The 27,221-nt window shown below is 38.7% G+C and overlaps 1 protein-coding gene across 1 annotated transcript in view; it reads left to right on the forward strand.

The window, feature by feature from the left end:
• LOC124158160 (mucin-2-like) overlaps window positions 1-23,201 on the forward strand; it is a gene marked incomplete at its 5' end in the record, with an annotated part of 39,170 nt that extends 15,969 nt beyond the window's left edge. Inside the window, 3 exons of the mRNA XM_046533343.1 lie at window positions 20,653-20,731; window positions 21,827-21,936; window positions 22,234-23,201. Coding sequence (XP_046389299.1) covers window positions 20,653-20,731; window positions 21,827-21,936; window positions 22,234-23,201 — 1,157 coding nt within the window. The remainder of the gene's footprint in view (window positions 1-20,652; window positions 20,732-21,826; window positions 21,937-22,233) is intronic.
• Between the last annotated feature and the right edge of the window lie 4,020 nt (window positions 23,202-27,221).

The raw sequence follows: 27,221 nt of genomic DNA on the forward strand, positions 1-27,221 counted from the left end.
GTAATTCCGATTCCCCTAACAGGACATTTTTTAACGCACGGATCGTCGCACTCAATTGCTTCGATAAAGATGTTGGGATGGAAAAAATTAGCCGTCCGATACAATAGTTACTCATCGTACGCAAATTTACGTTAAGTGAAAGGCAATTACTCCGCCTGGAAAGGCTCTAATACCTTTAAAGTCAGAAAAGAAGATTTCATAAGATTTTTTCGAGCGACTAAGGAACTAAGGAGACACTTGTGCCCCCAATTAAAACTGGTATGGCCGAGGAGAGGTCGAAAAGGCTTAAAAACACACCCAATTAGAAGGTAATATACTATTGTTTACAGCGTATAACAATTATATATCAGAAAACAACTGCAATCGGAGACCATTTATGATTTTGTTCGTAGTCATACACAGTTTTGCATAGTTATTGATTCTGACCTCGTTATTTCTCGTGGCCACCCTATCAGCAGAGACTAAAAAGAACGTTACAAAGGAAACAAAACCTTTGTTTACACTGTGCTATCAGCACATATATAAGCGATCTTCTTCCTCATCTTCCCACGAAGGTCCTTCCTTGCTTAAATACTATTACATTAGATCAATTATAATGAATATAAATCGCCAAATTCAACAGATTGATCGAACCCTGCTATAATACATATTTCCCTGACGTAGTTAATTATTGCAGTGTACCCATTCGTATTTCAGCATAAATTCCGCTGTGGCATTACTGCCGTTGTCAATGTATCATGACTAACCTTTCCATTGTGTACCCTCAACCCTTATTCGCCGCTTTAAATATATCTTTATGCTCGATAAGTTCGATCATCCAATTTATTTATTAGTTTAATCAGATATTCTGTACGAGTTTGATTTTCGTCGCCTGCAATGAGCGGAAATATAATACAATCTAAAATTGACTTTCACTGACCGCTTGATAACGATGAAGGAATTAAAAAATATGTTATCATTTATTTTCATATCTAAAGGCCTGTTTACACGGTACATTAGCACGTACGGGTTAATGTCTAAATGTATGAACACGAGAATGAACGCCAAAATGCACCGTGCAACCACCCAACTTGTGCGAATACATGTACAGAAAATAGATCTTGTTCTAATTTGGTTCATGCATTCGTACATGTTCAGTTACGGTCCACAAAAATCATTCACGCAAACGTACATTAACTCGTACGTGTTAATGTATCGTGTAAACAGGCCTTAATAATTACATATTTATAAATTACTTTCTGAATTACTCGACTTATATCAATTGCCCTTCACTAATTTTCATACCAACCACAGATTTAACTAGACGATATATTTTGGCCTCTAAATAGGAGTAAAATAACGTGGTGCAATTTGCACAATCAAAATCGATGCTTTTATTAGGTATAACGAATAAAAAAAAAATATTTGATTGGTGATCGTTTTCTTTCCAATGAATTAAAACTTGCTATGCATTCTGAATAAAAAAGGCTCAAACTGATATATTTTTCTACAATGAATTAAAATTAATAAATGCACTGAATTCTTGAGGCCTTAACCCTGTAGAATTCCATTTTAAGTTAGAAAAAATAACAAACTTTGCTTACTAAAATAGTTTGTTACATATCCTAACTTAGAATGGAATTTTACAAGGTTAAGGACTCTAAATTTCAGTGCATTTATGAATTTATATTCATCGTAGAAAAGATGTATCAGTTTGAGCCTATTTTCAGAATGCTTAGAAATTTGTTAATTCGTTGGAAATTAAATGATCACAGGTCAATTCACCAAAATTTTATTCGTTACACCTCCCACCATTGATTTCAGCACATTATGATAGTCTAATACGAAAGTTGCAGAAAGCAAAGTTCGATATTTTTCCTAGCTTAAGTTTATAAACGCAAAACTCTCAATGATTTCCTGGAGACGAAGGCGGATTTCGATAAGTTTCGCGTGTAAAGACTTTTGGGGTGGTTACAACCAAACAGTCTCCCGTTTTGGAGGGGATTTCTCCTTATTCCCATGGATCCGCCACTACCAGAAGTATTCAACTACCAATGCTCGCATGAAAATATACGTTAAACTAATTTTAAAACCAATAAACCTCAAGTTGTTATTAAAAAAAAACTTACTCCCGCGCCATTTAACTCTTTCTTCTTTTTTTCCGATATCGAAAATATTTTTAGGAAACAATTTAAACACATTGTCTCTCACTTGAAAAAAAAATTGTCGGTTTATTCATAAGATCCCAATCGTCCAATACCTATAACTATTAATATTAAGTATGTCTTTCATATCCATTCAGCACAACTCAATTCAATCCTGGCGATAAAATTCTCATCTGTGGTCTGCGAAGTGTCCGACAATTTGCTGAGCATACAACCAAATGCCTTCCTACTTATCTCACCAACGTAAGTACTATGCAAAGAATAATTAATAATACGTATGTAATAAAATACATTAGCGTAAATGAACACGATAGAAACACCATTTCGTCATTATTTACAAAACCGAATGGTCAAAAAAATTTCACAGTTAATAGAATCATCATTCATCAAATGTTATCATTATGGCTTTGCTGAAATTCTCGATTGATGCAAGTTCAGACGAAAAATTATTTTTGGAGATAGAAAAGTAATTTAAATTGCAAGGCCAAATATCATATAAATATTTATGCTTCAAGGAAAAATATTAATCTGACACTGATGAAAGTAGATAATGTGTTATAATTAGCTATTTTACAATGCGTATAGCACTAAGCAGGTCAAAGATTGAATTTCATTCATATATAAGAGCATTTCTTTTATTTTCGTTGCGTCAAAGTGTTTTCGCCTAATCATAAATTGCTTCGCTTTGAAGGCAAAATTGAGTAAATTTATCCCCTATATTATTTTCTCTTTCATGAATAATAATAGTAACAGGAAATTTGAAAATTAAAAATTTAATTTGCATTTTTTATTTTCTTAATCTCAAGAAATATTTTTAAAAAATCAACATCAGCTATGCAATCAAAGTCAAAGCAAATTATCATTTTGATATGCTGACTGAAAATAATCCTATGTACATAATTTTTATTCGCCTTCAATTAGGAAATAAAGCATCACTGGACTATATTTCAACCCTAAGAGAGGCGCAGTGATTTGAAGTTTAAGTATACCTACTCTACTGACGATCGCAGAAACCTATTGCTCTGTATTGTTAGGCTTACGCATTATTATTATGCTTAATTGAGCGATGAAAATGAGGTTAATTGATATGAAATGCGGAAAAATCCATCTGAGTCACGATAAACATTACTTTCATTATAGTAGGTAGAGATAATATTTTGAAACTTAATCATGGACGAATTAGCCCATTTAGTGCATTTAATCACCTACAATTTCCCTTTTCTAAAAGGTAACATCCTTATCGGGATTATCCATCAGTATGAGAAAATTAGACGAAGATTTTACTAATTGATTGGAAACCATTAAAATTACTTTCGGTAAACAATTTCTACGGGATCCGTTGCTAGGAGTACTTGGATTAAATAATTTAGCGAGAACACAAATAGATCCCAAGGAATCTATCAGGCTTACCCAACTTGGTATATAATTTTTAATGAGTGAAGATCCTGCGAATGATTGTATTGAAAATTTTTATTTTCTCCTCCTCTGCCCTTACAGCAACCCCCTCAACAGCTGCAGCGGATTACCTGGACTAAATTTATCACCATGGCTCAATTCAACGTTGCCTAGAGATAATTGCAACCAGCACCAAAAATTATAAGCCTACAAGCCATGCATTAAAAACACCGACTACTTGGAAAATATGAGAAGAAAATATCCAATATTTTTATTTGTACCAAATTTGAAATCTTCTTTGTTAAAGACAACGTCACTAAATAAATGTATGCAAAGAACTCATTCTTGGGAAAAACACTGGTTATTCAATGCATTATTTCGTTCTACTATCATCATGAAAAAATGGAAGCAAAAGATATACAGAAAATGAAAATTAATTTAAGGTCGGCTGCTCTAGCTAAGCCTGTTAAAATTTAAAAAATCTATTATTAGTGTTACAAATGTTTTTTTTTTTGGGTTAGAGGAACAATAACCATGGTAGTATTCTTTAATTTAGGTACCAGCATTCACTCCTGCCAATGATATTTCAATAACGATGTATTTGAGTAATCTCACGTCTCAAATACTCAATTGCATAAGGTACATTGCGATAAATTGTATTAATCAGCTCCAAAATTATGGAAAGTTCAAAATAAGCTATTTTCGACCAAAAGTGTTTCTTTTTACTCCTTTACCAAAAACACTTTCTTCCTTTGACGGCCTGTGCCTGTGCTATCGGATATATTACAATTGCATCAATAGATAATAAGGTAAATATTCAGAAAAATGTAATCAGAATTCGACCACGTAATCGTGGATAATCGTTTTCATTTCGATATCGATTAATTGCAGCAAATTATTCCTCAACTCCATCCTCCATCTCATACCATGATCGCTTAGTCGAAGAGTAATATCAGATCTCTTTACCTCAATTTGTCGAATAATATTCGTTAAAGTAGAAAAGCAACGTTACCTTTTCTTATTTTTAAATAATAGCATTATTTCCTCTGTTATGTTAACCGCACCTTACTTTTGCCATTGCAATAATTCGAATTAATTAATTGCAAAAATAAACATGAAGTTCAAACAAAAGTCAAGCACGCATATGCATAAAATCTTTAAATATACATGAGTAGATCGAAAGTAGACCAGCATCATTTCCTTAAATAAATATTTATGACAACTTGCTTCCTTAAAATGCTACTTTTAAATATTCAATTATTTTTTAAAAGAGCTCCAACTTTGAAATATACACAGCCACATATGGAAAACCATCTAGTTTTCGTTGAAGTTTCTTGAGTACATTACAGGAAAGAAAAGTATCTTCGTGGTAATAAATATGAGTGTTGAAAAAAAACCATCTCTCGCTCTTATTTACCTGGTATTTTTCAAAGGAATCATTGTTTCATTGGGATTACAATTTTTTTCACTACACGGTTTCTACTGTACGAGATTTGGCTCATAATGCTGACAATTTTCCTTTAATAAAACAATCATTTGATGCAATGTTTGTGCAGTCCAGAAGATACTTCTTGGAAGTTTTGAATACACTGAGAGGCAATGGAGAAAAGCTTCCTTTGTGAAGTTTCCCTTAGCCTTTTACCCCCATAAATTTCTGGGATAGCGAGACTGAACTCGTCGACCCCCTTCACCACCAGAGGGGAATAACATGAAACCAGCTTAAACGAGCAACGTTTTTTTATGTATCATCTTCACAAAAATTTTGATGGGAGTGTGTTCAGTTTAGAATGAAACATAATAATTGTTAACATCAAAGTAAATTCCGAAATATATATAAAGAAATCAGGAATCACACGCCTTTATATTGATCAGCGAAAATTAACTGCCTGTGAAAAAAAGGTTAATCTTACCACATAACAATTATTGGTCCCAATTGCCCTCTTCAATTGCTGTAATGAAGAAAGGGAAAATAAAAATATGATAGCATGGCTGAAAGATAGCGATTAAAAAGCACTTAAAGTAATGGAGAATAAAAAACATAAAATGCAATGTAAAAATCAAGGCTACACATATAGTTTGGAACGTATAATACCCTATTTGATACGAAGGGCCAATAAAATTTAATCAATATTAAAGCAGATAATATGTAGAAAGCAAAGTTCTCGCCCTATTTCTGTATTGCTCCCAACGGTCAAGTGAGCATTTCAAAGAGAGAAAATACCTGAAAATACTACAAAAAAGGAACGATTGCTAAGAATTTCAAACCAACAAATCTATACAGCTCAGAACCATATGTAAAAATAAAGCCATTACATTACTTAAAATATCACTTGCTTATAAACCCAATTGACCCTTTTTAAATCATTTTCATGTGATTTTTGATCGATAAAATATCAATTTAAAAGTTAGAAAGGTGAAAATAATGAAAGCTGTAAAACGCATATCACGTAAAATATGACAAGGTTAGTGAAGACTCAACGATATTACGACAAAGTGGTTGAAGAGTGTTTTTTTCCTGTCGTCTAATGGAAAGGAAAGAAGTCACGCGAACACGGCTAAACGACAAAAAGGATCACCAATCTAAAATCATCAACGCTCAGTAAAGAGGGATAATTTTTAAATTAGTGTAATGTAAAGGAGATATTTTAGGTGTAAGTATACAAGGTAATAAACGATAAATTTAGGGTGTCAGGTTACATGGGTGAATGTTTTTCAAAATTTTCGTACCGAACAACTTCAATCGCCTGGAGGGGTGGGGGATGGAAAAAGCTGCGAGACAATCCGAAGTACGGCTAATTATCTGCAATTCAATAAAGATTTCGGGAAGCGAGGGTAATGACCTCCGGTTTTCATAATAGCAGCGACACACATGCGAGCATGAGTGCGAGTATAAACCTGTTATTACCGGTAAATTGTCGACCAACGTTCAGGGAGGGCCCCACCTGCGCCCGGTGAGAATTCGTTTCCCACTGTCGAAGAGAGCCAGCAAGCAATAGGCTTCAAGGAGGGCGATTTCGGAGAGGGTAAACCCGGTAATTTCGTGCCTTTTCCGAAGCGACTATGGAGAGGTAAGTGAAGAGCTGTCCTCCGTAAGTGAACGCTTGATGGGGCACATTACCTCGGGGGACAGAGTGAAGCTGGGTAATTAATAACAACGATGTATCCACTATCGTTGCAACGCTGCAATTAAATGTTTTAGATCACAATACAGATTATATTGAGGTATATTTTTCAATTTCCGATAAATGTGGCTAAAAATCAGTGAAAATACAATCTAATTATCAGCAACTATTGAAAAAACGAATTTATTTATCAATAATTGAATTAATACGTATTCCTAAATTATTCTTATGGCTGAGTTCGAGAAAAATAAACAATTACATGCATTCACACGGCTTATTTTATTTCGAAGTTATCTTTAATTTGACACATCAGTTCTTTACTGTATCAAAAAGTAAAAATTACGACAAAAAGGGTATAAAAATAAGGTTCTAATGGGCGTTTTGTTTTCATGTACGGGAAAATATATTGGATAAAATGCTGTTGTCCCTTGAATCAGCACTATCGATTTTTTCTTAGCTATGATTCATATAAAGAAATGTAAAAGAATTACCAAATATTAGCAGCCGAATACCGTGATTCAATAACATTTTCATAGTTTCCCTACCAGTACGTACACAAAAAATCGTCTACTAATTTTAGACAGATAAAAATTGCAATTCGGATGTTCAGGCCTGTTTATATCGAAGCCTAATATTTGCTTCAACACACTAACCCGCCTCAACAGCCGCGTTTGGACACCAGCCATAAACCAGTTAGAGGACGAATAAAAAATTGCGCCAAAATATTTAACTGAATGTCGTGAGTTTTTGCTGGCTGAGCTCGACCTAGTATTTATCGAAGTCCTCGTTTTTGTGGGTAAATCACATCCTATGCCTATTCCTTCGGCAAAATATTTCGAGCTTGATCGATTCTGCTGGACGAGGGACTATGGTGCGATTCTGAGATAATGTAAGCCGTGTCGTTTGGAAAAAAATTGCGATAACGTGCAAGACAATAAAGCAACAGTACTTTAGGGGAACTCTATTTACTCTAGAAAGTTACCCTAGGGAAAGAAAACTCTTCGTTTCCTGATAGTACGGAATCAAAACGCATATATTATAATTGATGGAAATGTAAACTGTTGATATTTGAAATAAACATCTATCCTGTCTTTATCAGAAATTCAATAGGTTTTTGATCATTTTTATCAATATCCGTGATCAAAAAACGTAACGATATTAACTCAAGTTTTTCGGCTGCAAAGATTAGACCCCCATCAATATTTTCCTTTACCAAAAATTTGGAACTTTTTCCGCTAATTCTCAAAAATACTTTTACGATAGATGTTCAGGCAAAAAATCTGAAAAATGTAACAGATGAATACAAAGATAGCTGGTCTGATTTCCTTACGTATATCCTAGTTTTTCCAACATTATTTCTCCATTACATTCACATATTCATTAGTAACAACAACGTAAAATATAACTGAAGCGCCCTAGTTAAATTTCTCCAATTACTGGACCTCAAATGTATAAGAATAGCCTATGACTATGGATCCATGAACTAATTTGATTTTGCTGCATAAAATTATACGTATGGGAAATACACGGCTAATGAGTGACGTAAATATCCAAGTTCGATTATCTTAATTGGTTAATCTCTTTCGGCACAGTCTGGTCCATATTTCAAATTGGCAAAGTAAATTGTACGCGAAAAGGCCAGCTGCGTGACTAGGCCATTAAATGGAGAAGGATCACCATGGCACCATGGTTACCGGTTGGATCGGTGTTTATATACCTAATTTTTCGCTTTTATTGCTTGAGGGCGGCATGGTCCTGGTCCTGCGGACTAGTGGATGTCGGAGGAATTCAGGCAGGTGAGAGTTCCCTGAAGTTGTTCCGGCCCCCACTAGGACGCGCTCCAGGAAATTCACTATTTGTGGAACCACGTCGTCGCAAATGATCTAAATATCGGTCGTCTTCAACCATAACTATACCGTACCAGAAACGTATTCAATAAAAACAGCCACGCTGCCTATTCCTGAAAGGAGAGTGGAGCTCTGTACAACTTGTACTGAATGGCAAAGTTTTGTAATTAGAGAGTATACAAAAATTGACTTTGTATTGCATTCCACAGTCTACTTCTGGGGCTGACGGAAATACTCATTCTGGCAACACACGCTGTGTCGGAAAATGATGTTGGTCTACTTGATACGACTCAGACTCATCAAAAAGGTATTGTGACGGCAGCGGTCATATTCAATTTCCTCGATTGGTGAGAAGCACTCATCCCAGTTTCATCCCCTCCTTTATTTGTTTAGTGTAAGTATTTTTTGTGCATGTTGAGTTTATTTGTACGTGGGTGAATGTGTGCGGACAGTATTTAAACCCCGCGCACGACAGTGAGTGCAACGCCAATACAAAGAGTACGTATTTAAGAAGCGACCGCCCTCCCCTCCCTTCCCACGGCGAGGAGACTTCATGTGCTTAGAGTAAGTCCTCCACTGTCTTGAATTAAGAATGGCAAGAACCTTTGAGGAGACCGAGGCAATGTGCGTCGACCCCGAGAGACACCTGGGACTCCGGTTGGTCAAATACTTTTGGCTCTGGCTCCAACAGTCACCTGAGCCAATAGACAGACGGAGAGACTGTACCTGGTAGCGATTCGGCCGAAATTCATCCGCGATCCGGAATAGGGAGGTTACCTATTATATTTTTTTTATTGCCTAAATCGAAAGATTATTACTCCTGGAGTAGGTAGGATTTCACGCTCTTAAATTTTTGAATGACGATATCTTTTTTTCGCGATGAAATGAAAAGTGAAAATTTTCAAGCGCGCGAAAACGCGACAGCTAAGTAGGAATGATGGGAAAATTCCGTGTGACGTATTTCTGGTTCCAACTGTCTTGTGATGTGACCTTGGGGCGAGGCTTTGAGCGCTGATACGACGCAGGCTGCTAGCAGATAGCGCTTGGCTTAAATAAGGATTATTAATACCATATCAAAAGAAGGAAACTTTCCGAACTTAGATAATTTTAACGGGTGATTAATAAGAGATGTTTCCCTGAGCTCTGTGCCTCATGCATGCATTGGTAATCTCAGACGACGTAAAACTCCTATCTACTCGTATAGAAACTAGGCCCCTGTGACGCCACGTGGAGTGGAATCGCATGGGCGCCAATCTGGCCTTTTTCAAATGAGGTTAAAATTGACCATTGCCATTCGTCTAAACTGGGATTTCTAAAACCAAATTATTAGTATATACACTAATGGTGGGTAACGAATCGCAATCAATGCCTTTCGTTTTCTTTGATGAAGGAAACTACCCTATTCTCAGCCAACGGCCCGTCAGAGACGCATCCCGTGGTCCGCGACCGATCCGTCGCAGTCAGCCACCGGGGGAATTTACGTCTGAGAAAGAGAGACGGCTCCTCCCAACTGGAAGCGCCGCGACTTGGCGAGAGGTCTGTCCGACAACGCCACCCCTCTCGAGCAACGTGATTCCCCAACGCAATATGAAGTAGGAAGCTACACCCTCGATCCTTGACCCTGAGGCGACCGTCCGGCGGCCTGTAGCAACGATATTCGCGCGAATATCGTTGCGAAAACCAGGCCACACAAACCGTTGGCTGATCAGGGGCCGTATTCTGTAACTCCAAACCGATCGGTGCGGCACCGATTCGTCGGGTGCGACGTCACACCGACTCCCGGTAAGAAGTCGTGCGATTCTGTACGAACCCGGTCGGTGCGGCACCGACGAGAGGACGGGAGATCGTCGGTAGCCGTACCGACAGCAAAGAGGTGTCGGTACGGCCACCGATTAGTGGGTTTCATGAATTCCCCGGTGCGCATTGTACGTTTTATTTTGTTTTTACCTCATCACCGAGTAAATAATGAGGTTTTCTCCAATGTTATCTTTTTCTGCCCCTTCGAATACGCCTCTATAATACACTGTGTCATCATCTATATTAATTACCTTGACAGAAATATAAGATAATGGTTAATAAAAATGAGGTTTGCTAACATATAATGACTTTCTCTCATTTATGTTACCGCACTTTCACTCGCTTGTAATAGGCTTTATTTCTCTCTATCATCATTTTTTTGCTCCTTTGACATAAAAAAGATATTTTTGATTAAATATGAGTTTTGCCGCAATGTTATCACTTTATATCACTCTGAATAGGCGACTGTTATTTCACTCAATCATCAATTTGGCGTTTCTCTCGGCATAGAAATAAGATCTTTTTATTTAAGTATGAAGTTTGCCACAACGGTATCAGTTTCTTTCATTTGTAACGGGCAACTATATTTCATTTCATCGTCAGCCATTGATTCCCTTGACGATAAAAGAAGATATTTGTTAATAAGTATGAGGTTTACCGCAATATTATCATTTTCTCTCACTTGGAATGCGCAACTTATACATATGTATTTCACCCAATCACAATTTATTTACTTCCTCGTCATTACACTTCTTTTAATTGCACCCAGCTCCATATTTTTATAACAATTTCCTAACTTGTTCCTCTAATATTACATTTGCATTTGAATCCTACGTTCACGTTCCATAGTATGCTATTTTCGTCTGCTACGGTGCCAATGGCATAACATTCCGTTGATAACATTTATACGGAACTTACTTAATGACAACTATATTACCAAATCATGAATAAATAGCATTATACGGAACCAATATTTAAAAAAAGAAACTACGATCTCAAGGATAGTTTCAATAATTCATTCCAGCAACAACAATCTCCATCACATACAAACTTTATTGTGATGTTGTAATATTGTTTCCTTCGATTCTGTAGGGACAGCATTACTACCACACATTATATAAGCATTGTCAACAACTTATCCAATATCGTTTATCTTAACCTAGCAATAAGTCGTATTTCCGCAAATAAAAAGATTGAGAATGACGACAACAAACTGTGCCAATGAGTCTTCACTTGTTTTTACCCTTCTTTCATTGGTGGAGACACGTCAAACTTCGGATATATTCGGATTTTCCCTGTTTGGGAAGGAAGGGGAACCGTACCGACTGGTTTGAAACCGACGACCTTACAGAATCGCTGAAAGTGTCGTCGTCGGTGCGGAATCCGTTGTCGGTACGGTTTGATGTCCAGTCGGTGGGCTTGAAAGGGAAACCGACCGGTGCGGCACCGACGAAATACAGAATACGGCCCCAGCTTCGTAATGGCGTTAGCTCCTGGATGGCTCAGCCCGTGCAGGGCGTCAAATACCTGTCGGCGGAAGGGTTTGGTGACGAATGGTCGTGGTCCGGGGTTGCGTGTGTCACAATAGAGATGCATGCCCACCCCAGGAAATAGCATCTGCTCAAGCTGCAAAGAGGAACCGTTTTTGAGAAGACCCTGGAGCTCTTCGTCATTTTCCTGGGATCTGGCGAGGGCTGTGTAGTAGGGCGGATCGCAAAAATCGATTTTTTTCAAATCCATCTGGCCCAATGAAAAAAAGTTGTGGGACCGATCAAAAATAAGGCCTGAAAAATTTGAGACCCGTACGTGAACCCCTGACCCTCGCTCAAATGCAATTTAGGGGGGGAGGGTCAAAATTCGAAAAATATAATATTTTATGGTCATTCCCTATAGATTTTGCGGAGTTACTGCCCTTCTAGGGCAAACATTTCGTGCATTTTGACGTATCTACCACCGTTTAGCCACAAAATGCCTAATTTGAGTCCGCGTCCGCGAAGAAAATATTCCAACGCCCACGCAGCGTCGCGGATACCAGAGCCGCAGGCCGATCCCTTCCCCTCCACGCTCGCTTCTCCCCCTCCCACGCCTCTAACACAGCAAAATTCATCCCGCGCATGCTGCTAGGAGGTCGTTTATCTTTGATAATATAAATCAGAAGATGGTAGAAGGTAAAAAGCGATGCCTAGTGAGACGACTTGTCCCTTATTTGGCGCCTAGTCGGCGTTAAACAAATCGATGTTACCAACTTTTAGAGAAGTGATGAAATAATTTTAGACCTACGTACGCAGGAAAGGAGCCTACGGTCTATGAAGAGGTCACTGGAGTGGCTATAAAGGTTTGGGAACTTAGGTTATGCACTTATATTCCGGTATTGTGCGACAGCTGTGACTAAATGGATGAATAAGGTTGAAGGCCGCCGGCGTACCCTCCCCGCTCCCCCCTCGAACGCCCCAGATGCAACAAAATTCACACCAAGTGCGTCTATCTTCGTTAGTCTTACTAATATTTGATGTATCAGCATCGTCCAGTGAGGAACAATCACGAAGGAATTACTCAATTACCTGCTTTCCAGTCTGTATTTCTTATGTTAGTGTCATTCCTCGTCTTTTGCTGCTGTCAACAAAGTTTTGGTAAATTCTTTCGCGAATCTCTCGCCCGTGTGTATAATAAAAGGAATATTGAAATTTAAATTTGAACTTTCATCAATAGATTTTTAAATTCCACAGCGCTAAGCTCAGATATAGCCGAAGGAACCGGAGTCTCTCTCTAATATATCATCAGCCTTTATGTCGATATTAAAATCCAGCAATTAAAAAAATCTCGGATTGGTCGCCAAACGCATCCTTGCAGAAACGCAAATTGGGTCCCTAGATTACCCTCCCAACGTTTATGTCGCAAATCCAAGTCAACATAATGCAATTAGCAAATAGACCACTGTAAGGGATGAAATACGTTTTGATGCTTTCCCGGCGAATGATGTGGGTACAACAGTATTTTTTCGGGGTTCAACAGTATTTATCCCTTGGTATTAGCCCAGAGTCGGAGCTTGAAATGTTGGCCATTATGGAAAAATTAACCCGGTGGGAATCCCGAGAAGAGTTTACCAACACTGCAAGGGATGTTGGAATTATGCTTATAGCAAAGGGATGATGCCTCCTTTTTGGGCGGTATTCGCTTGGTACCATCATAATGAAATCCTTCTTAATTTTGTGTATCTACTTTTCACTTGGAAAGAAATCGATAATCGCAGACTTTATGACTTTTGCTAATCCTCCGACGGGGGAGGCAAACCTCTAAAAGTGGGACCCTGTTTCTTCAACTAACACCACACATTCCCTTCTAAACTTTTATTGATAAGTCCTCTTGCCTTTTTTCATCAGACAAGAGTATAGTCTTTCATTCCAATAAAAAAGGCCCTCTAATGACACCTATCTTTTCTTATTCACAGTAATTAGCATCTTTTTCTGTCTACGTAAGTAATTCTGGTACACTAGCTTTGATATATCTTACGAAGTTATGACTTTTGCGTCAGCTAAAGTTGCGGGAACGATCATTGCTGTTGCTTGGTTCTTGCATATACCACTATCACAGTTGACAGACGCATTTCTCCGAAGTTCCAATTTGGGGTTATAGTCCATAATGTTTATTTCATGAGGAAAGTAGAGATACAAATCGGCTAATTTCTCGCCAGTTTAATTTTCTTCGGATGAATTGATGAAGAAAATTTTTGATACTATTTTCCCGTACAAGAATTGACGATAATGACTCAACGCTCTCCCACGATTCCCTGTTTTCCTCAGTTGTTGAGTTTCTTTAGGGTTCAATCCAGCAGCCATCATCTTTCTTTTCGTCAGATTGTCTCTCAAAATACTTCTCATTGGGGGAACCTTATGCTCCTCCATGCACTTACACGCAAAATTATCGCATAATTTAAAATGTTCCTTTAAAATTGTTTGAGCCTTATACTTCATTAAAACCCTACTTTTGGCCTATTACGATTTTCCGTAAGTTTTAGTACTTCCTGTGGTGCCGCTAAATCCATTTAGTCACCTTCATAATGGAAGAGAAGCGCGTCACCATAGTTCGCACACCTTTATAGCCACTCCAGCGGCCTCTTCATAGACCGTAGGCTCCTTTCCTGCGTGCGTAGGTCTAAAATTATTTCATCACTTCTCTAAAAGTTGGTAACATCGATTTGTTTAACGCCGACGAGGCGCCAAATAAGGGACAAGTCGTCTCACTACGCATCGCTTTTTACCTTCTACCATCTTCTGATTTATATTATCAAAGATAAACGACCTCCTAGCAGCATGCGCGGGATGAATTTTGCTGTGTTAGAGGCGAGGGAGGGGGAGAAGCGAGCGTGGAGGGGAAGGGATCGGCCTGCGGCTCTGGTATCCGCGACGCTGCGTGGGCGTTGGAATATTTTCTTCGCGGACGCGGACTCAAATTAGGCATTTTGTGGCTAAACGGTGGTAGATACGTCAAAATGCACGAAATGTTTGCCCTAGAAGGGCAGTAACTCCGCAAAATCTATAGGGAATGACCATAAAATATTATATTTTTCGAATTTTGACCCTCCCCCCCTAAATTGCATTTGAGCGAGGGTCAGGGGTTCACGTACGGGTCTCAAATTTTTCAGGCCTTATTTTTGATCGGTCCCACAACTTTTTTTCATTGGGCCAGATGGATTTGAAAAAAATCGATTTTTGCGATCCGCCCTACTGTGTAGTCGATCGGAATAGATACTTCCTCGATCCTTGATAGGGCGTCGGCAGGGGCGGATCCAGAATTTCTTTCTGGGAGGGGCACAAGGATACCTCGTTATACTAAACGAACGAAATGATAATGGGACCGTATTAAAAATCTAACATATTTTTAAGGGTCTGGGGGGGGGGGCACGTGCCCCCGTTCACCACCCTTGGATCCGCCTATGGGCGTCGGCGACCACATTCTGTTGTCCCGACACATGTCGAATATCGGTAGTAAATTGGGAGATGAAGTCCAGCTGGTTGAATTGGCGGGGTGAACACTTTTCCTGACGCTGTTGAAAGGCGTAGGTAATGGGCTTATGATCAGTAAAAATGGTAAAATGTCTTGCCTCAATCATATGCCTGAAATATTTGACACCTTCGTAGATCGCCAGCAATTCCCTATCATATGGACTGTATTTGCCTTGAGCGGAATTTAATTTGCGGGAGAAAAAGCAGAGTGGTTGCCACGTGTTATTGACATACTGCTGCAGAACTGCCCCCATGGCTTGGGTGGAGCAGTCGGTTACGACAGCCAACGGTGCATCTGGAATGGGGTGTGCGAGGAGGGTGCTCGTTGCAAGGTTGTGCTTACAATCCTCGAAGGCCTTGAGTAGCTCTGGCGTCCAGGTGACGGGCTGTGTTCCCTTGATCCTAGGGCCTGATAAGACGGCATGCAGTGGCGCTTGGTGCTCCGCTACATTGGGCAGGAACCTGTGGTAAAAATTCAAAATGCCCAGAAATCGTCTTAGTTGCTTAATCGTTTTCGGAGGATTGTAATTCTTGATTGCTTCCACCCGGGATTCCGAGCAATCGCTGCCTTTGACTTCGCGCGAATATCGTTGCTACAGGCCGCCGGACGGTCGCCTCAACCCGTTCGAAGTTGACCCGAACTCGTTTTACTCCCATTCGACTCCGACGATTTACTCCCATTTACTCGCCCTCCCCTTAAAGTTTCGCTGGAGCAATCAGAGTACCATGCACTTTTTGTGTTCAATTTCAATTCTTTTCATTTAATGGAGTTGTTTTTTTTTTATTTTTTGTATAATTATCCAATGTCAATTAGTTGTGAGTTGCCCCAATCCCGTCCCACTTCTTTCCTTTTTCCCAGGTGCTACTCCCCATAATATATTTGAGTGTTTTATCTTGTTTCTCATGTTTTTCCGTGAATAAATTTATTATTCTATTTAATGAAACCCACGGTTACGTGTTATTTCACTAAATTCATCCCCACGTCCCTCCATCCTTCCGTCATTCCGCACTAAAATTTACTCGTTCCCACGTCGCCCCCGACCTGAGGTTTTTCTTGCTCTAATTTTAAATATTACGCGAACCCGTATATCGTAGTATACACCCTAGAACTAAACTATTGGATATCATTCACATGAATGGAAACATCGGGACGAAATATGCACGAAATATCGGGATAATCTATTCATGAAGAACACTAAGATACTCAGCCTTTCCGGAGCACAAAGGCTTTGCAGCATTGTTCAGGAAATCTATAGGAGCTCTAACATATGAAACCGGAATATTAGCTATAAGTACAAGAATTAAGTGACCTCTCAGAAGCACATGATTATGTCAAACCTATAAGCCAAAAATATTATAGCTATGGGCAACTATGTGATATTACACAAAGGAGAAATAACATAAACATGCATAGTAAGATTTGGAATAAAAAATAAATTACAATAAGGAATGACCTGAAATATAATGTTCACCGGCATTAAACCCACAACATGTACGAACCAAAATACACTCTCATACGTAGTAAATAAAAATTTAAATGTTGCTTGGCCATTACAATTCAAATTACAGCTAAGCGATTGAAAGGATAAACATGAAACATCATCTGTCACTGAGGAGCAAAACATTCTTGATAAACTGTAGCCCAACACAAAGTTTATTTCATTAGAAACAATATATATGGAAATTGAAACAAAATTTGTACTTTTCAACAGCTATACATGAAGTTGCGTCTATATAAAGCTGTGTGGAAAGTTTAATATTCGTGTTCTCTACGAAGCCTTATCAATCATTCATATGGACAAGTCGTTACTAAAATCAACAATTTTCAAAGTCATGATTCTGGAAAGAGAAAAGATACCGATGACTTACAGCTTGGTTTCGATATGGGTAAGTGTCAGAGGCACACCACATTTCGATGGGAGCCCACCCGTATATTCACTAGGGAATACCATAAGAAACTCTAAAAATTGGTCTCGTTCTAATGCAGAGATTAACTCTGGCATCGAGAGTCAATCGTGCCTGTGAGGATACTAAATAAATATTCGTTCAATTCAGGTAAGCCCCTTTGGCCCTACGATTTTGCCCCTTTCTATCTCACGCGAGTCCTCGGGTAAGTAATACTTAGAAAGAACATGAAATGAAAATTGGATAATAGTTGGCGGGCATTGTCAATGTTAAAGTTCGTGTCACTAAATTTAAATAACGATCCCCATGACAAAAGTCCCAATGAGTCTACGAAGAGGACTTCATGCTGTGAACATACCCTTGCGCAAGATTCATTAAGCTGATTAAGATTAAGGTGCGTACTCAATTTCTTCTTCATTTTCCTCATTTTGAAGAGGTCTGTCCAATGTCATTGAAAAAAGGGCCTTCAACCATAGGATTCCTTATATTTCTCCGCCATACTATCGTAGAGACATGGTTTTTGTCACATTTTAAAACTAAGGATTTTATGATTAAAAACGTTTGGGCTATGTCGCCGCGTCAATTCTTTGGATGGCTCCAACGTTTCCCGACCGATGCTGGTCGCTTTTTCAAGGGAATATGAAGAGTTGAGAATTTAAATTCTCAACTCTTCATAATCCCTTGAAAAAGCGACCAGCATCGGTCGGGAAACGTTGGGGCCACCCAAAGAATTGATGCGGCGACATAGCCCAAAAGTTTTTAATCATAATGACGAGCACCCGCGAAAGTTTTAACGAAGAATTACTAAGGCTTTTTGTGTAAAATGAATTGATTTCTTGCCTATTTCTATAGTTGTAAACTTAAATATTTCAAAACGAAGGGAATTGATTATTCTATCAATCAGTAACGATATATTTCCCAGTTATTTTCATAGTGTTGAATTTACATGGGACCATATGATTCAATCGTGTTTGAATGATATAAATGAGGAGGGTGACTAATGACTATTACGGTTTAAATGGAAGGACTTTATTGATTACTCGCCGGCTACACGGAGTTTCTTGGGAAGGATAGTACAAAGAGAAGTGGGATACTTGGAACCTCATTTTCACATTGCAGGATTTTTAGACACGATGAACAGAAACAATGGAAAAAAATGATTTCCCTATAATGGGCATGGGATCAACTTATACCCCCCGGGCTCATTGATCGCTTTCTGTGTCCATAGGTGTGCAGACCAAAAACGTCTTGTTAACTCATTTCCCAGCAAAAAGGTTTGCAGCGAGGGGATTAATAGATAAGAGTACCTAGTATTAATTGAGTTATATTATCCCTTTAAGCGAGTGAAAAGGTGTGCCTACCCGGCAGAATATACTAAAACAGAAGTTGTATGACATGACGTAACAAATGGTAATAAGAAAACAACGCGAAGGACGCAACCTTAAGTAGGATTACGATTTTAAAGCATGTAATGCATGTATTAATAAATTTTATCGAAATCCGTGCAGCCGTATGGAATCGCACAGCGGACAGACAACCGACATCCTCCTTTATATCAATAGGATATTGTTCACCGATAGTCTTTCTAAAACCATATAACGTCGGATATGTTGTATAATAACTTGAATTTTGGAATAATTAATCAATTAATTGATTTAAGTTGAAGAAAAGAAGGAATGTAAATGATAGCTGGTTGGCTTGCTATTGAGTTAATCTTCAATAATTACAGCAAAAATGAACGTAGTTGTATAACATAAGTAATTAAGGAAGACTGAATGCTGTAAAATATGAACGACTTTGAGATGTATAAGGAAAGGGGAGAAGAAAAATAGGTCCATTGAAGTTTAATAGGCCCTAGACCGACGTAAGGAAGGAAACTTATTGACGAAGGGGGAGATAGAGTTAAATAAACGTTTTTGCCAACCTATGTCCACCAGTAGATAATACCAATTATAATAATAAACTTAACGACATTTCTCCAAAAAATTATTCGTAATCTATCCTGAGCTAGAAAAATTAGGAGCGCACCAACGACGTTAAGCAGTTTTACTTAGTGCGTAAGTTTTGGGCAATTAGTCACGGAATTTTAACCTTGGTTTCCGATAAGAAGTATACCCTCATATGCCTCGTAAAGTTGAAAGCTATTTCGTTTCAATAAATCAGCTTCGCGGAATTAGAGAAGTCAGCAAAGATCAAATGGTTTGCAGGGGTAGGAATTTTTCTCAAGTTCAGCCAATAATTAACCCGTGAATAAGGTCTTATGTGTTCAACCAAAACATTGATGAAATCGGCCGAAAATCGAATAATTAATCCAAAGTAATTACTAGCAACAAAGGACCTGAAAGCTGACATTACTTTTGAAATTAAAAATTTCGCGTACTGTTTTCATAAACATAAATAATATTTCAAGGTAAAATATCCCCGTTAATATCAACGGGGTCTCCTATCGTCACTCCATTAAATGAAAAGAGTAATATTTAGCCACGGTAGTATCGCTATGAAAATAGAATATTCAGATATCTAGCAGAAGTATTGAACTTAAGTCAGTCTCGTAACAATCAAGTAAAAATTGTAGATACTTTCTTTATGTGGCATGGAAATGACCTAATAACAAAGAATTCCCTTCAGATTTAGGCAAAGGTTGAGAAATATTTTATCTAGTCAACAGATTCATTTCATGAAACAACGCACAGTATGTGAAGAAAATGAAGTGTGCTTCTTCCGCATAACTAACCAGATATATTAATCCAAGTTCATAGACGACACACTATCCGAAGTAGATTTTTGAAAGGCTTATAGGAAGGATTTTTACCAAATGGAACATAATTGCCTGCAGCATCCGTCTTGGGTAAATGAAAACAAGGTTAAGGGATACCTCACTAAATACCATCAAAATAAAATAGAAATTAGCATGAAAAATTTGCGAAGATGAATGAGTTAGTTCACCTTAAGAATTGGACATAAGTCGAGGGTAAAAATACGAAAGCTATTTATGACCCATAATTATACTCATATACCTTATATCTCCAACGAATTGCTCGGAAAAATATGTCAATTACGCGGAAAAAGCGATAGCGAAAGTGCTAAAATGTCAGTTAATTGACGTAATACCAGAACACTTCATATTTTGTCTTTTAGAGAGCCCAAAATAGCCAATGAATGAGCCTCTACTGTTTACCTTGGCTATCGGGTCAATTGAAAATGAGATATAACTGTAATTACAGTTAAAAATCCTATGGCTCAATCAATACACTTACGACTGAGTGTAATAAACCTTACATTTGGCACCTAATATGATATAATAGTATAATTGAGTGTATATAACCACGCACTCATAAGTCAAACTTTGTAAGAGAAGGATGCCTGCATCCCTCCCCTCCGACATCCTACTACCTACTGTGGCTGTTTCTAAGTTCTGAGGAAATTTGACCATTGGCAGGAACTTCATCGCAAGCGGAAATAACAGAGCAAAGGGAGATCAAGAGAATCCTCTCCCGCCTGGAAGCCAACATGCAGAGGCAAGTAATTCATATTCTTTGGGCCTCCTTGAAGATGAAGATAATTCTTCCTCTACCATGCCGAAGGTCGCGGGATCGACCTCCGCTTGGATAGGTTGCCCCTATCCAGGGCATGGATGTGGGTGGTCGTGTATTGTTAGTTGTTGTTGAAAACCCCGATGCTAAGGCCTCATTGTGATGCTTATTTGAAAAACGGTATGAAGCGCAACAACAGCAATTGCCTGGGTTAGTTTCTCAAGAAAAAAAGACCTATAGGTGTCCAGAGCTTCATTTGGACAGCCATTGAATGCAGAACCAAAAATACCTAACTGAAGCAGGTGAAACTCCGGCAACACAAATATTAAAGGGGAAATCCCTTAGAAGCATTTTCAAACTATATTACTTTTCTTTAATTTTTTAAATTTGATTAAAATTCCATTGTTTTTTCTTAAGTGTATCTTTATTGCACGCTACTTATGTATCAAAAGTTCATGTGGAAGACATGTTTTGTTTTGTGAAAATACGCACCGTATTACGATTGTATTTCTGAAGGTGAAGGTGAAGAGTTTCTATAAGCTCTGGGGGGGGAAAGGGGTTTTTCCCCCAAACCCGTCCCCTCGCTGCGCCACTGAATCGGAGTGCTTGCCTCAATGTTTCTGTAGTTTAAAAAACGTGCGACTTCGATCTAAAATTCATCAGTAATTTGGGTCCAATTTTCATCAGGGTTAAAATTTCGTGACATATTGGTTCTATGCCCTGTATGCCATGGATATATAATACACGCTATTTTATCACAATAACTCTTGGTCCCTTGCGGTTAATTTGAGAATAGTCGTAAATTTCCATATGCTAACATAACCTCAAAATCAAGGGAGCCACAATTTACAATGACTACCATAAAAGGTCTCCCTTGCACTTCGTGATTTATACCAGTATAACGTTACTAGAGTCTACACGATTAAAATTGATTTTTTTCGATGAGAATGGCAAAGGGGTTGTTCAATCAAGAAGTCTGCTGCGTACACATTTCTACTTCGTTTCCCTGGATCTCTGCAATGAGCAAATGACAAAATACATAACGAAATGATGACTGCATTCTGCATTTTTTTTCCACAGACTACACATAGGACCACACTGGATGCTAACAGCACTCCTAATTTTTATAACTCATGCAGAAGCTAAATTCACTCTTGAGCCAGGAAATGACCTTCAAGATAACTCAACAGGTTAGTCCATAAATTTATTTGCGACACCAATTATATCACTATGGCTAGACTTCGATACTCTAGGTAGCGATTACCTCACGTAGTGTAACTATTAGCAGAAAATTATTCTGTACATACCAATGAAAACAGTACTGCATTAAATCCACACAAAGTTATTTAAAAAAATATCACTGACGTAAATTGAAATTAAAATTCAAGAATTTTCAATTTTTCAATGGAAAAACTAGAAACATGAATTGGTTTTTTCTATATCATAGCTTTGAAGGTCTTAATATCTATGAAAATCTTTTTTTGCAGCAATACCAAGACTATGGAATGCTAACGATACTAATGACGTAAGATTCTTCTTTTATAAAAGGAAAAAAAATGTGATGAAACAAATACAAAAACTTTATCCAGTGAATCCAGTTCCCACCACAAGTACTACCACTCCACCACCAACAACGACCACTGTAACCACTACAACGACACCACCATCTACAACTTCAACCACGGAACCCACAACCACAACAACTGTCCCATCCACATCGACAACTACTGCGACTACTTCTCCGACTACAACTACGCTATCTACCACTACAACTGCACCACCCACCACATCTACGACTACTACAGCACCTACCACTTCCACAACAAGTACCACCACTCCACCACCGACAACGACCACTATAACTACTACAACGGCAACACCCTCCACAACTTCAACCACGGCACCGACATCTACAACTACTCTGTCCTCCACATCAACAACTACTGCGACTACGACTCCTACCACAACTACGCTATCCACCACCACAACTGCACCACCCACCACATCTACGACTACTACAGCACCTACCACTTCCACAACAAGTACCACTTCTCCACCACCGACAACGACCACAATAACTACTACAACGACACCACCCTCCACAACTTCAACCACGGCACCGACATCTACAACTACTCTGTCCTCCACATCGACAACTACTGCGACAACGTCTCCGACTACAACTACGCTATCTACCACTACAACTGCACCACCCACCACATCCACGACTACAACAGCACCTACCACGTCCACAACAACTACTACCACTCCACCACCAACAACCACCACTACAACACAACCTCCTACCACTACTACCACAGTGCCCACAACTACGACTACCCTGTCCACTACATCAACCACTCTGGCCCCGTCTACTACCACAACTGCACCCCCAACTACATCCACGACGACGATACCACCAACCACATCCACAGTAAGCACTACCACTGCATAACCAACAACAACCACGACGACACCACCTCCGACCACAACAACGGTGACAACTCCGCCCACAACGACGATCACTGCTGCATCATCAACAACAACCTAGACAACATAGAAGTCGTTATATTCAAGACGGATAGCATTAAGAAGGTCAATAATTGAATTTCATTCATTCATATGAGTAAACCTTTTATTTTCGTAGCTACATATTAATTTCGCCAAATTGCTCTTTTTATTTCGCTTTGGAGGCAGAATTGAGTATGTTTGTCTTCTAAATTATTTTCTTCTGCGAGAGTAACATTAGTAACAGGAAATTTGAAAATTAAGAATAAAATTTGTATTATTTTAGTTTCTTAGCCTCAATAAATTTTAAAAAAATCAGCATCACTTATGCAATCAAACTCAAAACAAATTATCATTTTGATATGGTGACTGAAAATAATGACATGTACATAATATTTATTCTCCTTCAATTATGAAATAAAGCATCAATGGACAATATTTCAACCCTAAGGGAGGCACAGTGATTTAAAGTTTAAGTATACCTACTCTGCTGACGATCGCAGAAACCTAATGCCATGTATTATTATGCATATCCATTAATTTCCATTATAATGCAAAGTGTGATTATGCATTTACATATCATTATTATTTTGCATATTTGAGCGATGAGAATGAGGTTAATCAATGTGAAATGCGGAAAAATCTATCCGAGTCACTATAAACATTACTTTCATTATACTAAGTAGACATAATATTTTGAAACTAAAACATGGACGATTTACCCCATTTAGTGCATTTAATCACCTAAACATCACCTTATCAAAAATTTACATCCTTATCGTGATTATCCAGATAATGAGAAAAATAGACGAAAATTTTAATAATTTAATGGAGATTAAACCATACAGTTACCTTCGGTAAATAATTTCTGCGGGTTCTTCTGCAAGGAGTACCTAGATTAAATAATTTTGCGAGAATTCGTATACATACAGAATCTATCAGAGTTACCTGACATGGTGTACAATGTTTAATGAGTGAAGATTACCGCGAATGATTGCATTGAAACTTTATTTTCTCCTCCTCTACCCTTACAGCAAAACCCTCATCAGCTGCAGCGGATTAACTGAACTAAATTTAGCACCCTGGCTCAATTCAACGTTGCTGGAAGCTAATTGCAACCAACAACAAAAGTTATAAGCCTACATGCCATGCACTAGAAACACCAACTACTCGGCAAATATGAGAAGAAAATATCCAATACTTTTTATTTGTACCAAATTTTAACACTCCTCTCATCTGTTAAAGTCAGCGTCACTAAATAAATTTATGCAAAGAACTCATTCTTTGGAAAAAAAACACTGGTCATTCAATACATTAGTTCGTACTACAATCATCACGAAAAAAAGCAAGCAAAATATATGCTTAAAATGAAAATTCATCCAAGGTCGACTACTCTGGCTTTTTTTCTATTCTGAAAAAGACGTCTCTAAAACTTCATTAGACTCAATGCCAAATGCTCGCACGGCAGGAAATCGACCAATGAAAATCGCACGGCTGGAGATTGTCTTTCATTGTTAAAAACAGCCAAAAGTCACGAGGAGCCAGATTAGGTGAGTTGGGTGCATGAGAAATCACTACAAATTTGTCTCCACGAAGAAGCTCTTGCATAACATATTCTTGTGCTGAGGAAAACATATTCTCGTGATGATTCTTGTCAGCTCTATGAGCTGATGTGTTGGTGAAACGAAACGCGCGTAGCTTTTCCCGGGAGTTTTTGTTGCTGCCTGGCAGCGTAGTTGCAGTGTATTTTCAGGTCGTCGTGCATGATTATGTGCACTGAACCCACGGAAATGACAACACTGGATAGGATCTGTTCCACAGTCATTCGGTGATCCTCCAGAACTATTCTTTACTGCTTTGATCATGAAATCATCCCGGCTTTTTGAGAGTCCGAGATTGTTTTGGTTTGTTTTCACACGTTGTTCTGTTTTCAATTCACTGTCGTACCCACGAACGCACTTTCGATGCATCCATAACTACAACACTGTCAACAGTCGATGAATTTCTATTGGTTTCAGACCAGGCAAATCCAGATAATGAATGATTGACCGCTATTCGTGTCAGCAGCGGATACAGAAAAAAACTCAGGGGGGGGGGCGCAAAAGATATCTTGAGCTACCTTTACTTTTGTGGTAATGACAAATAATTAAGTCTCGTGCAAAGTTTAAGAATGTGTCATTTACACTGATAATACGCATATACAAGACAATGCCATTTTATGATATGAAAAGTTACAATTGTTATTCTGCAGTGTCAGGCTATGCGGGCGGCCCGGCAAGGAGGCCATACGTATCCGCCACTGATTCGTGTAAGGAAAACGCCCTCTTTTCTAGTATCGTTCTCGTTCGCGACGCTGCCGAAAGAGTTCTATCAGCCAGAGTCCTCTGGATGGCAGTTCTCTACACTACTCCCTCATAGGCTCAATTATGGGTGCTTTCCATTCATGCGACTCACGCGTCGACTTGTGTCGACTCGCGGTAACTGTTTATAACTCTCCTATTCCTGTGCGTTACCGTTTGTTGACTTGTGTCACAACAGCCAGCGACACACACAGAATGGAACACGAAAACCGCGACACAAGTCCCCAGAAAGACCCCCCCTGCCCCTAATGGGGACCAATCAGCGACGGGCAGGCGCTCCCTCAGTCTGGCGCCACCATATAAACATTGGGCAACCAGAAGCACTCACCATTTCAGCCTGGCCTGAGGACGCCTTCAGCACAGTAGGTGAAACGTTGCCATCAAAATGACAACGCGGACAGAACCAGGAAATCTATTCAACTGCGTACTAGTTGAATTATTTCATCTTGGGAATGCAATTACGTAAACCTTTAAAACACAAAGGCCACATCATATGGTTTTTATTCTGCACCATTACCTCCCCAGTCTCAGTAATCAGTGTCTGCGTCATAACAAATTTGTATCTTGGAGCTTTTGGTCACCAGTGCTAATTAGGTACCTTCATAGGCGGATCTAGGGGGGGGGGGGCACGAGGGCACGTGCCCCCCCCCCCCCCAGAACCTTGAAAAAATATGGAAGATTTTAATAAAGTCCCATTATCATTGCGTTCGCCTTGTATTACGAGGTATCCTTGTGCCCTCCCCCCCCCCCCCAGAATAAAATCCTGGACACGGCCTTGCTTGTGCCCCCCCCCCAGAAAGAAATCCTGGATCCGCCCCTGGGTACCTTGACCTACCACTATTCAACTTTTGTATTCTATGTTTTTTGGTGAATAATTGGCGTTGAAGCCAATCACCCTTCATTATGACGTCTCTCAGTTGGTAGTTTGTTATTATTTTTATTTCTTACACCTTGTAATCATGTATTATGAAATGATATATATGGCATGATATATGAAACTCAACATGCTACATTGATGGAAGAAAAATTAATAATAAATTTGGAACTCTATACATGTGTATACAAAATTTTTCCCTTGACCTGCACCTATCATGAATGTTATGGAATTCAATTTGGCACAATCAAATATTCACTGTCTATTCATAGCGTTGGGCATAAGTGTACACTTTACAGCTTTTATCTTCAACGTAAAACCATTTTGAAGAGAAGGTTACACTTCGGTTTAAATCTGTGGCCAAGGTAAGTAGAAAATGTAATTCTGAAAATAAACCCTACAAACCCATGAATTATTATATTGCTGTTGGTAGATACCAAAACTTGTTCCAAATGCATATCCCTTAATAACGGGCACCGATCTCCTTATGTTCAGCCATTATCTCACGCTTTCATGATAGGTGGAGGATAGATAGTTGGAGGAATAAATGCGTGTGCAAATTTTAAAAATTGTAAATAAATTTTATAAAAATAAAATTTACAAATAAGGGGTCACGTTTCCCACAAAAATCTTTCAGTTGTACTTCTGTCAGCTTTCTAGCAGCCATAGCTTGCCTCAGTCTCTCTTTAGTTATTTTGTCCTCCAGAGACCTTGTTATCTTCATTTCAAACAA

Source organism: Ischnura elegans, chromosome 4, assembly GCF_921293095.1.
Source record: "Ischnura elegans chromosome 4, ioIscEleg1.1, whole genome shotgun sequence".
Classification (NCBI taxonomy): domain Eukaryota; kingdom Metazoa; phylum Arthropoda; class Insecta; order Odonata; family Coenagrionidae; genus Ischnura; species Ischnura elegans.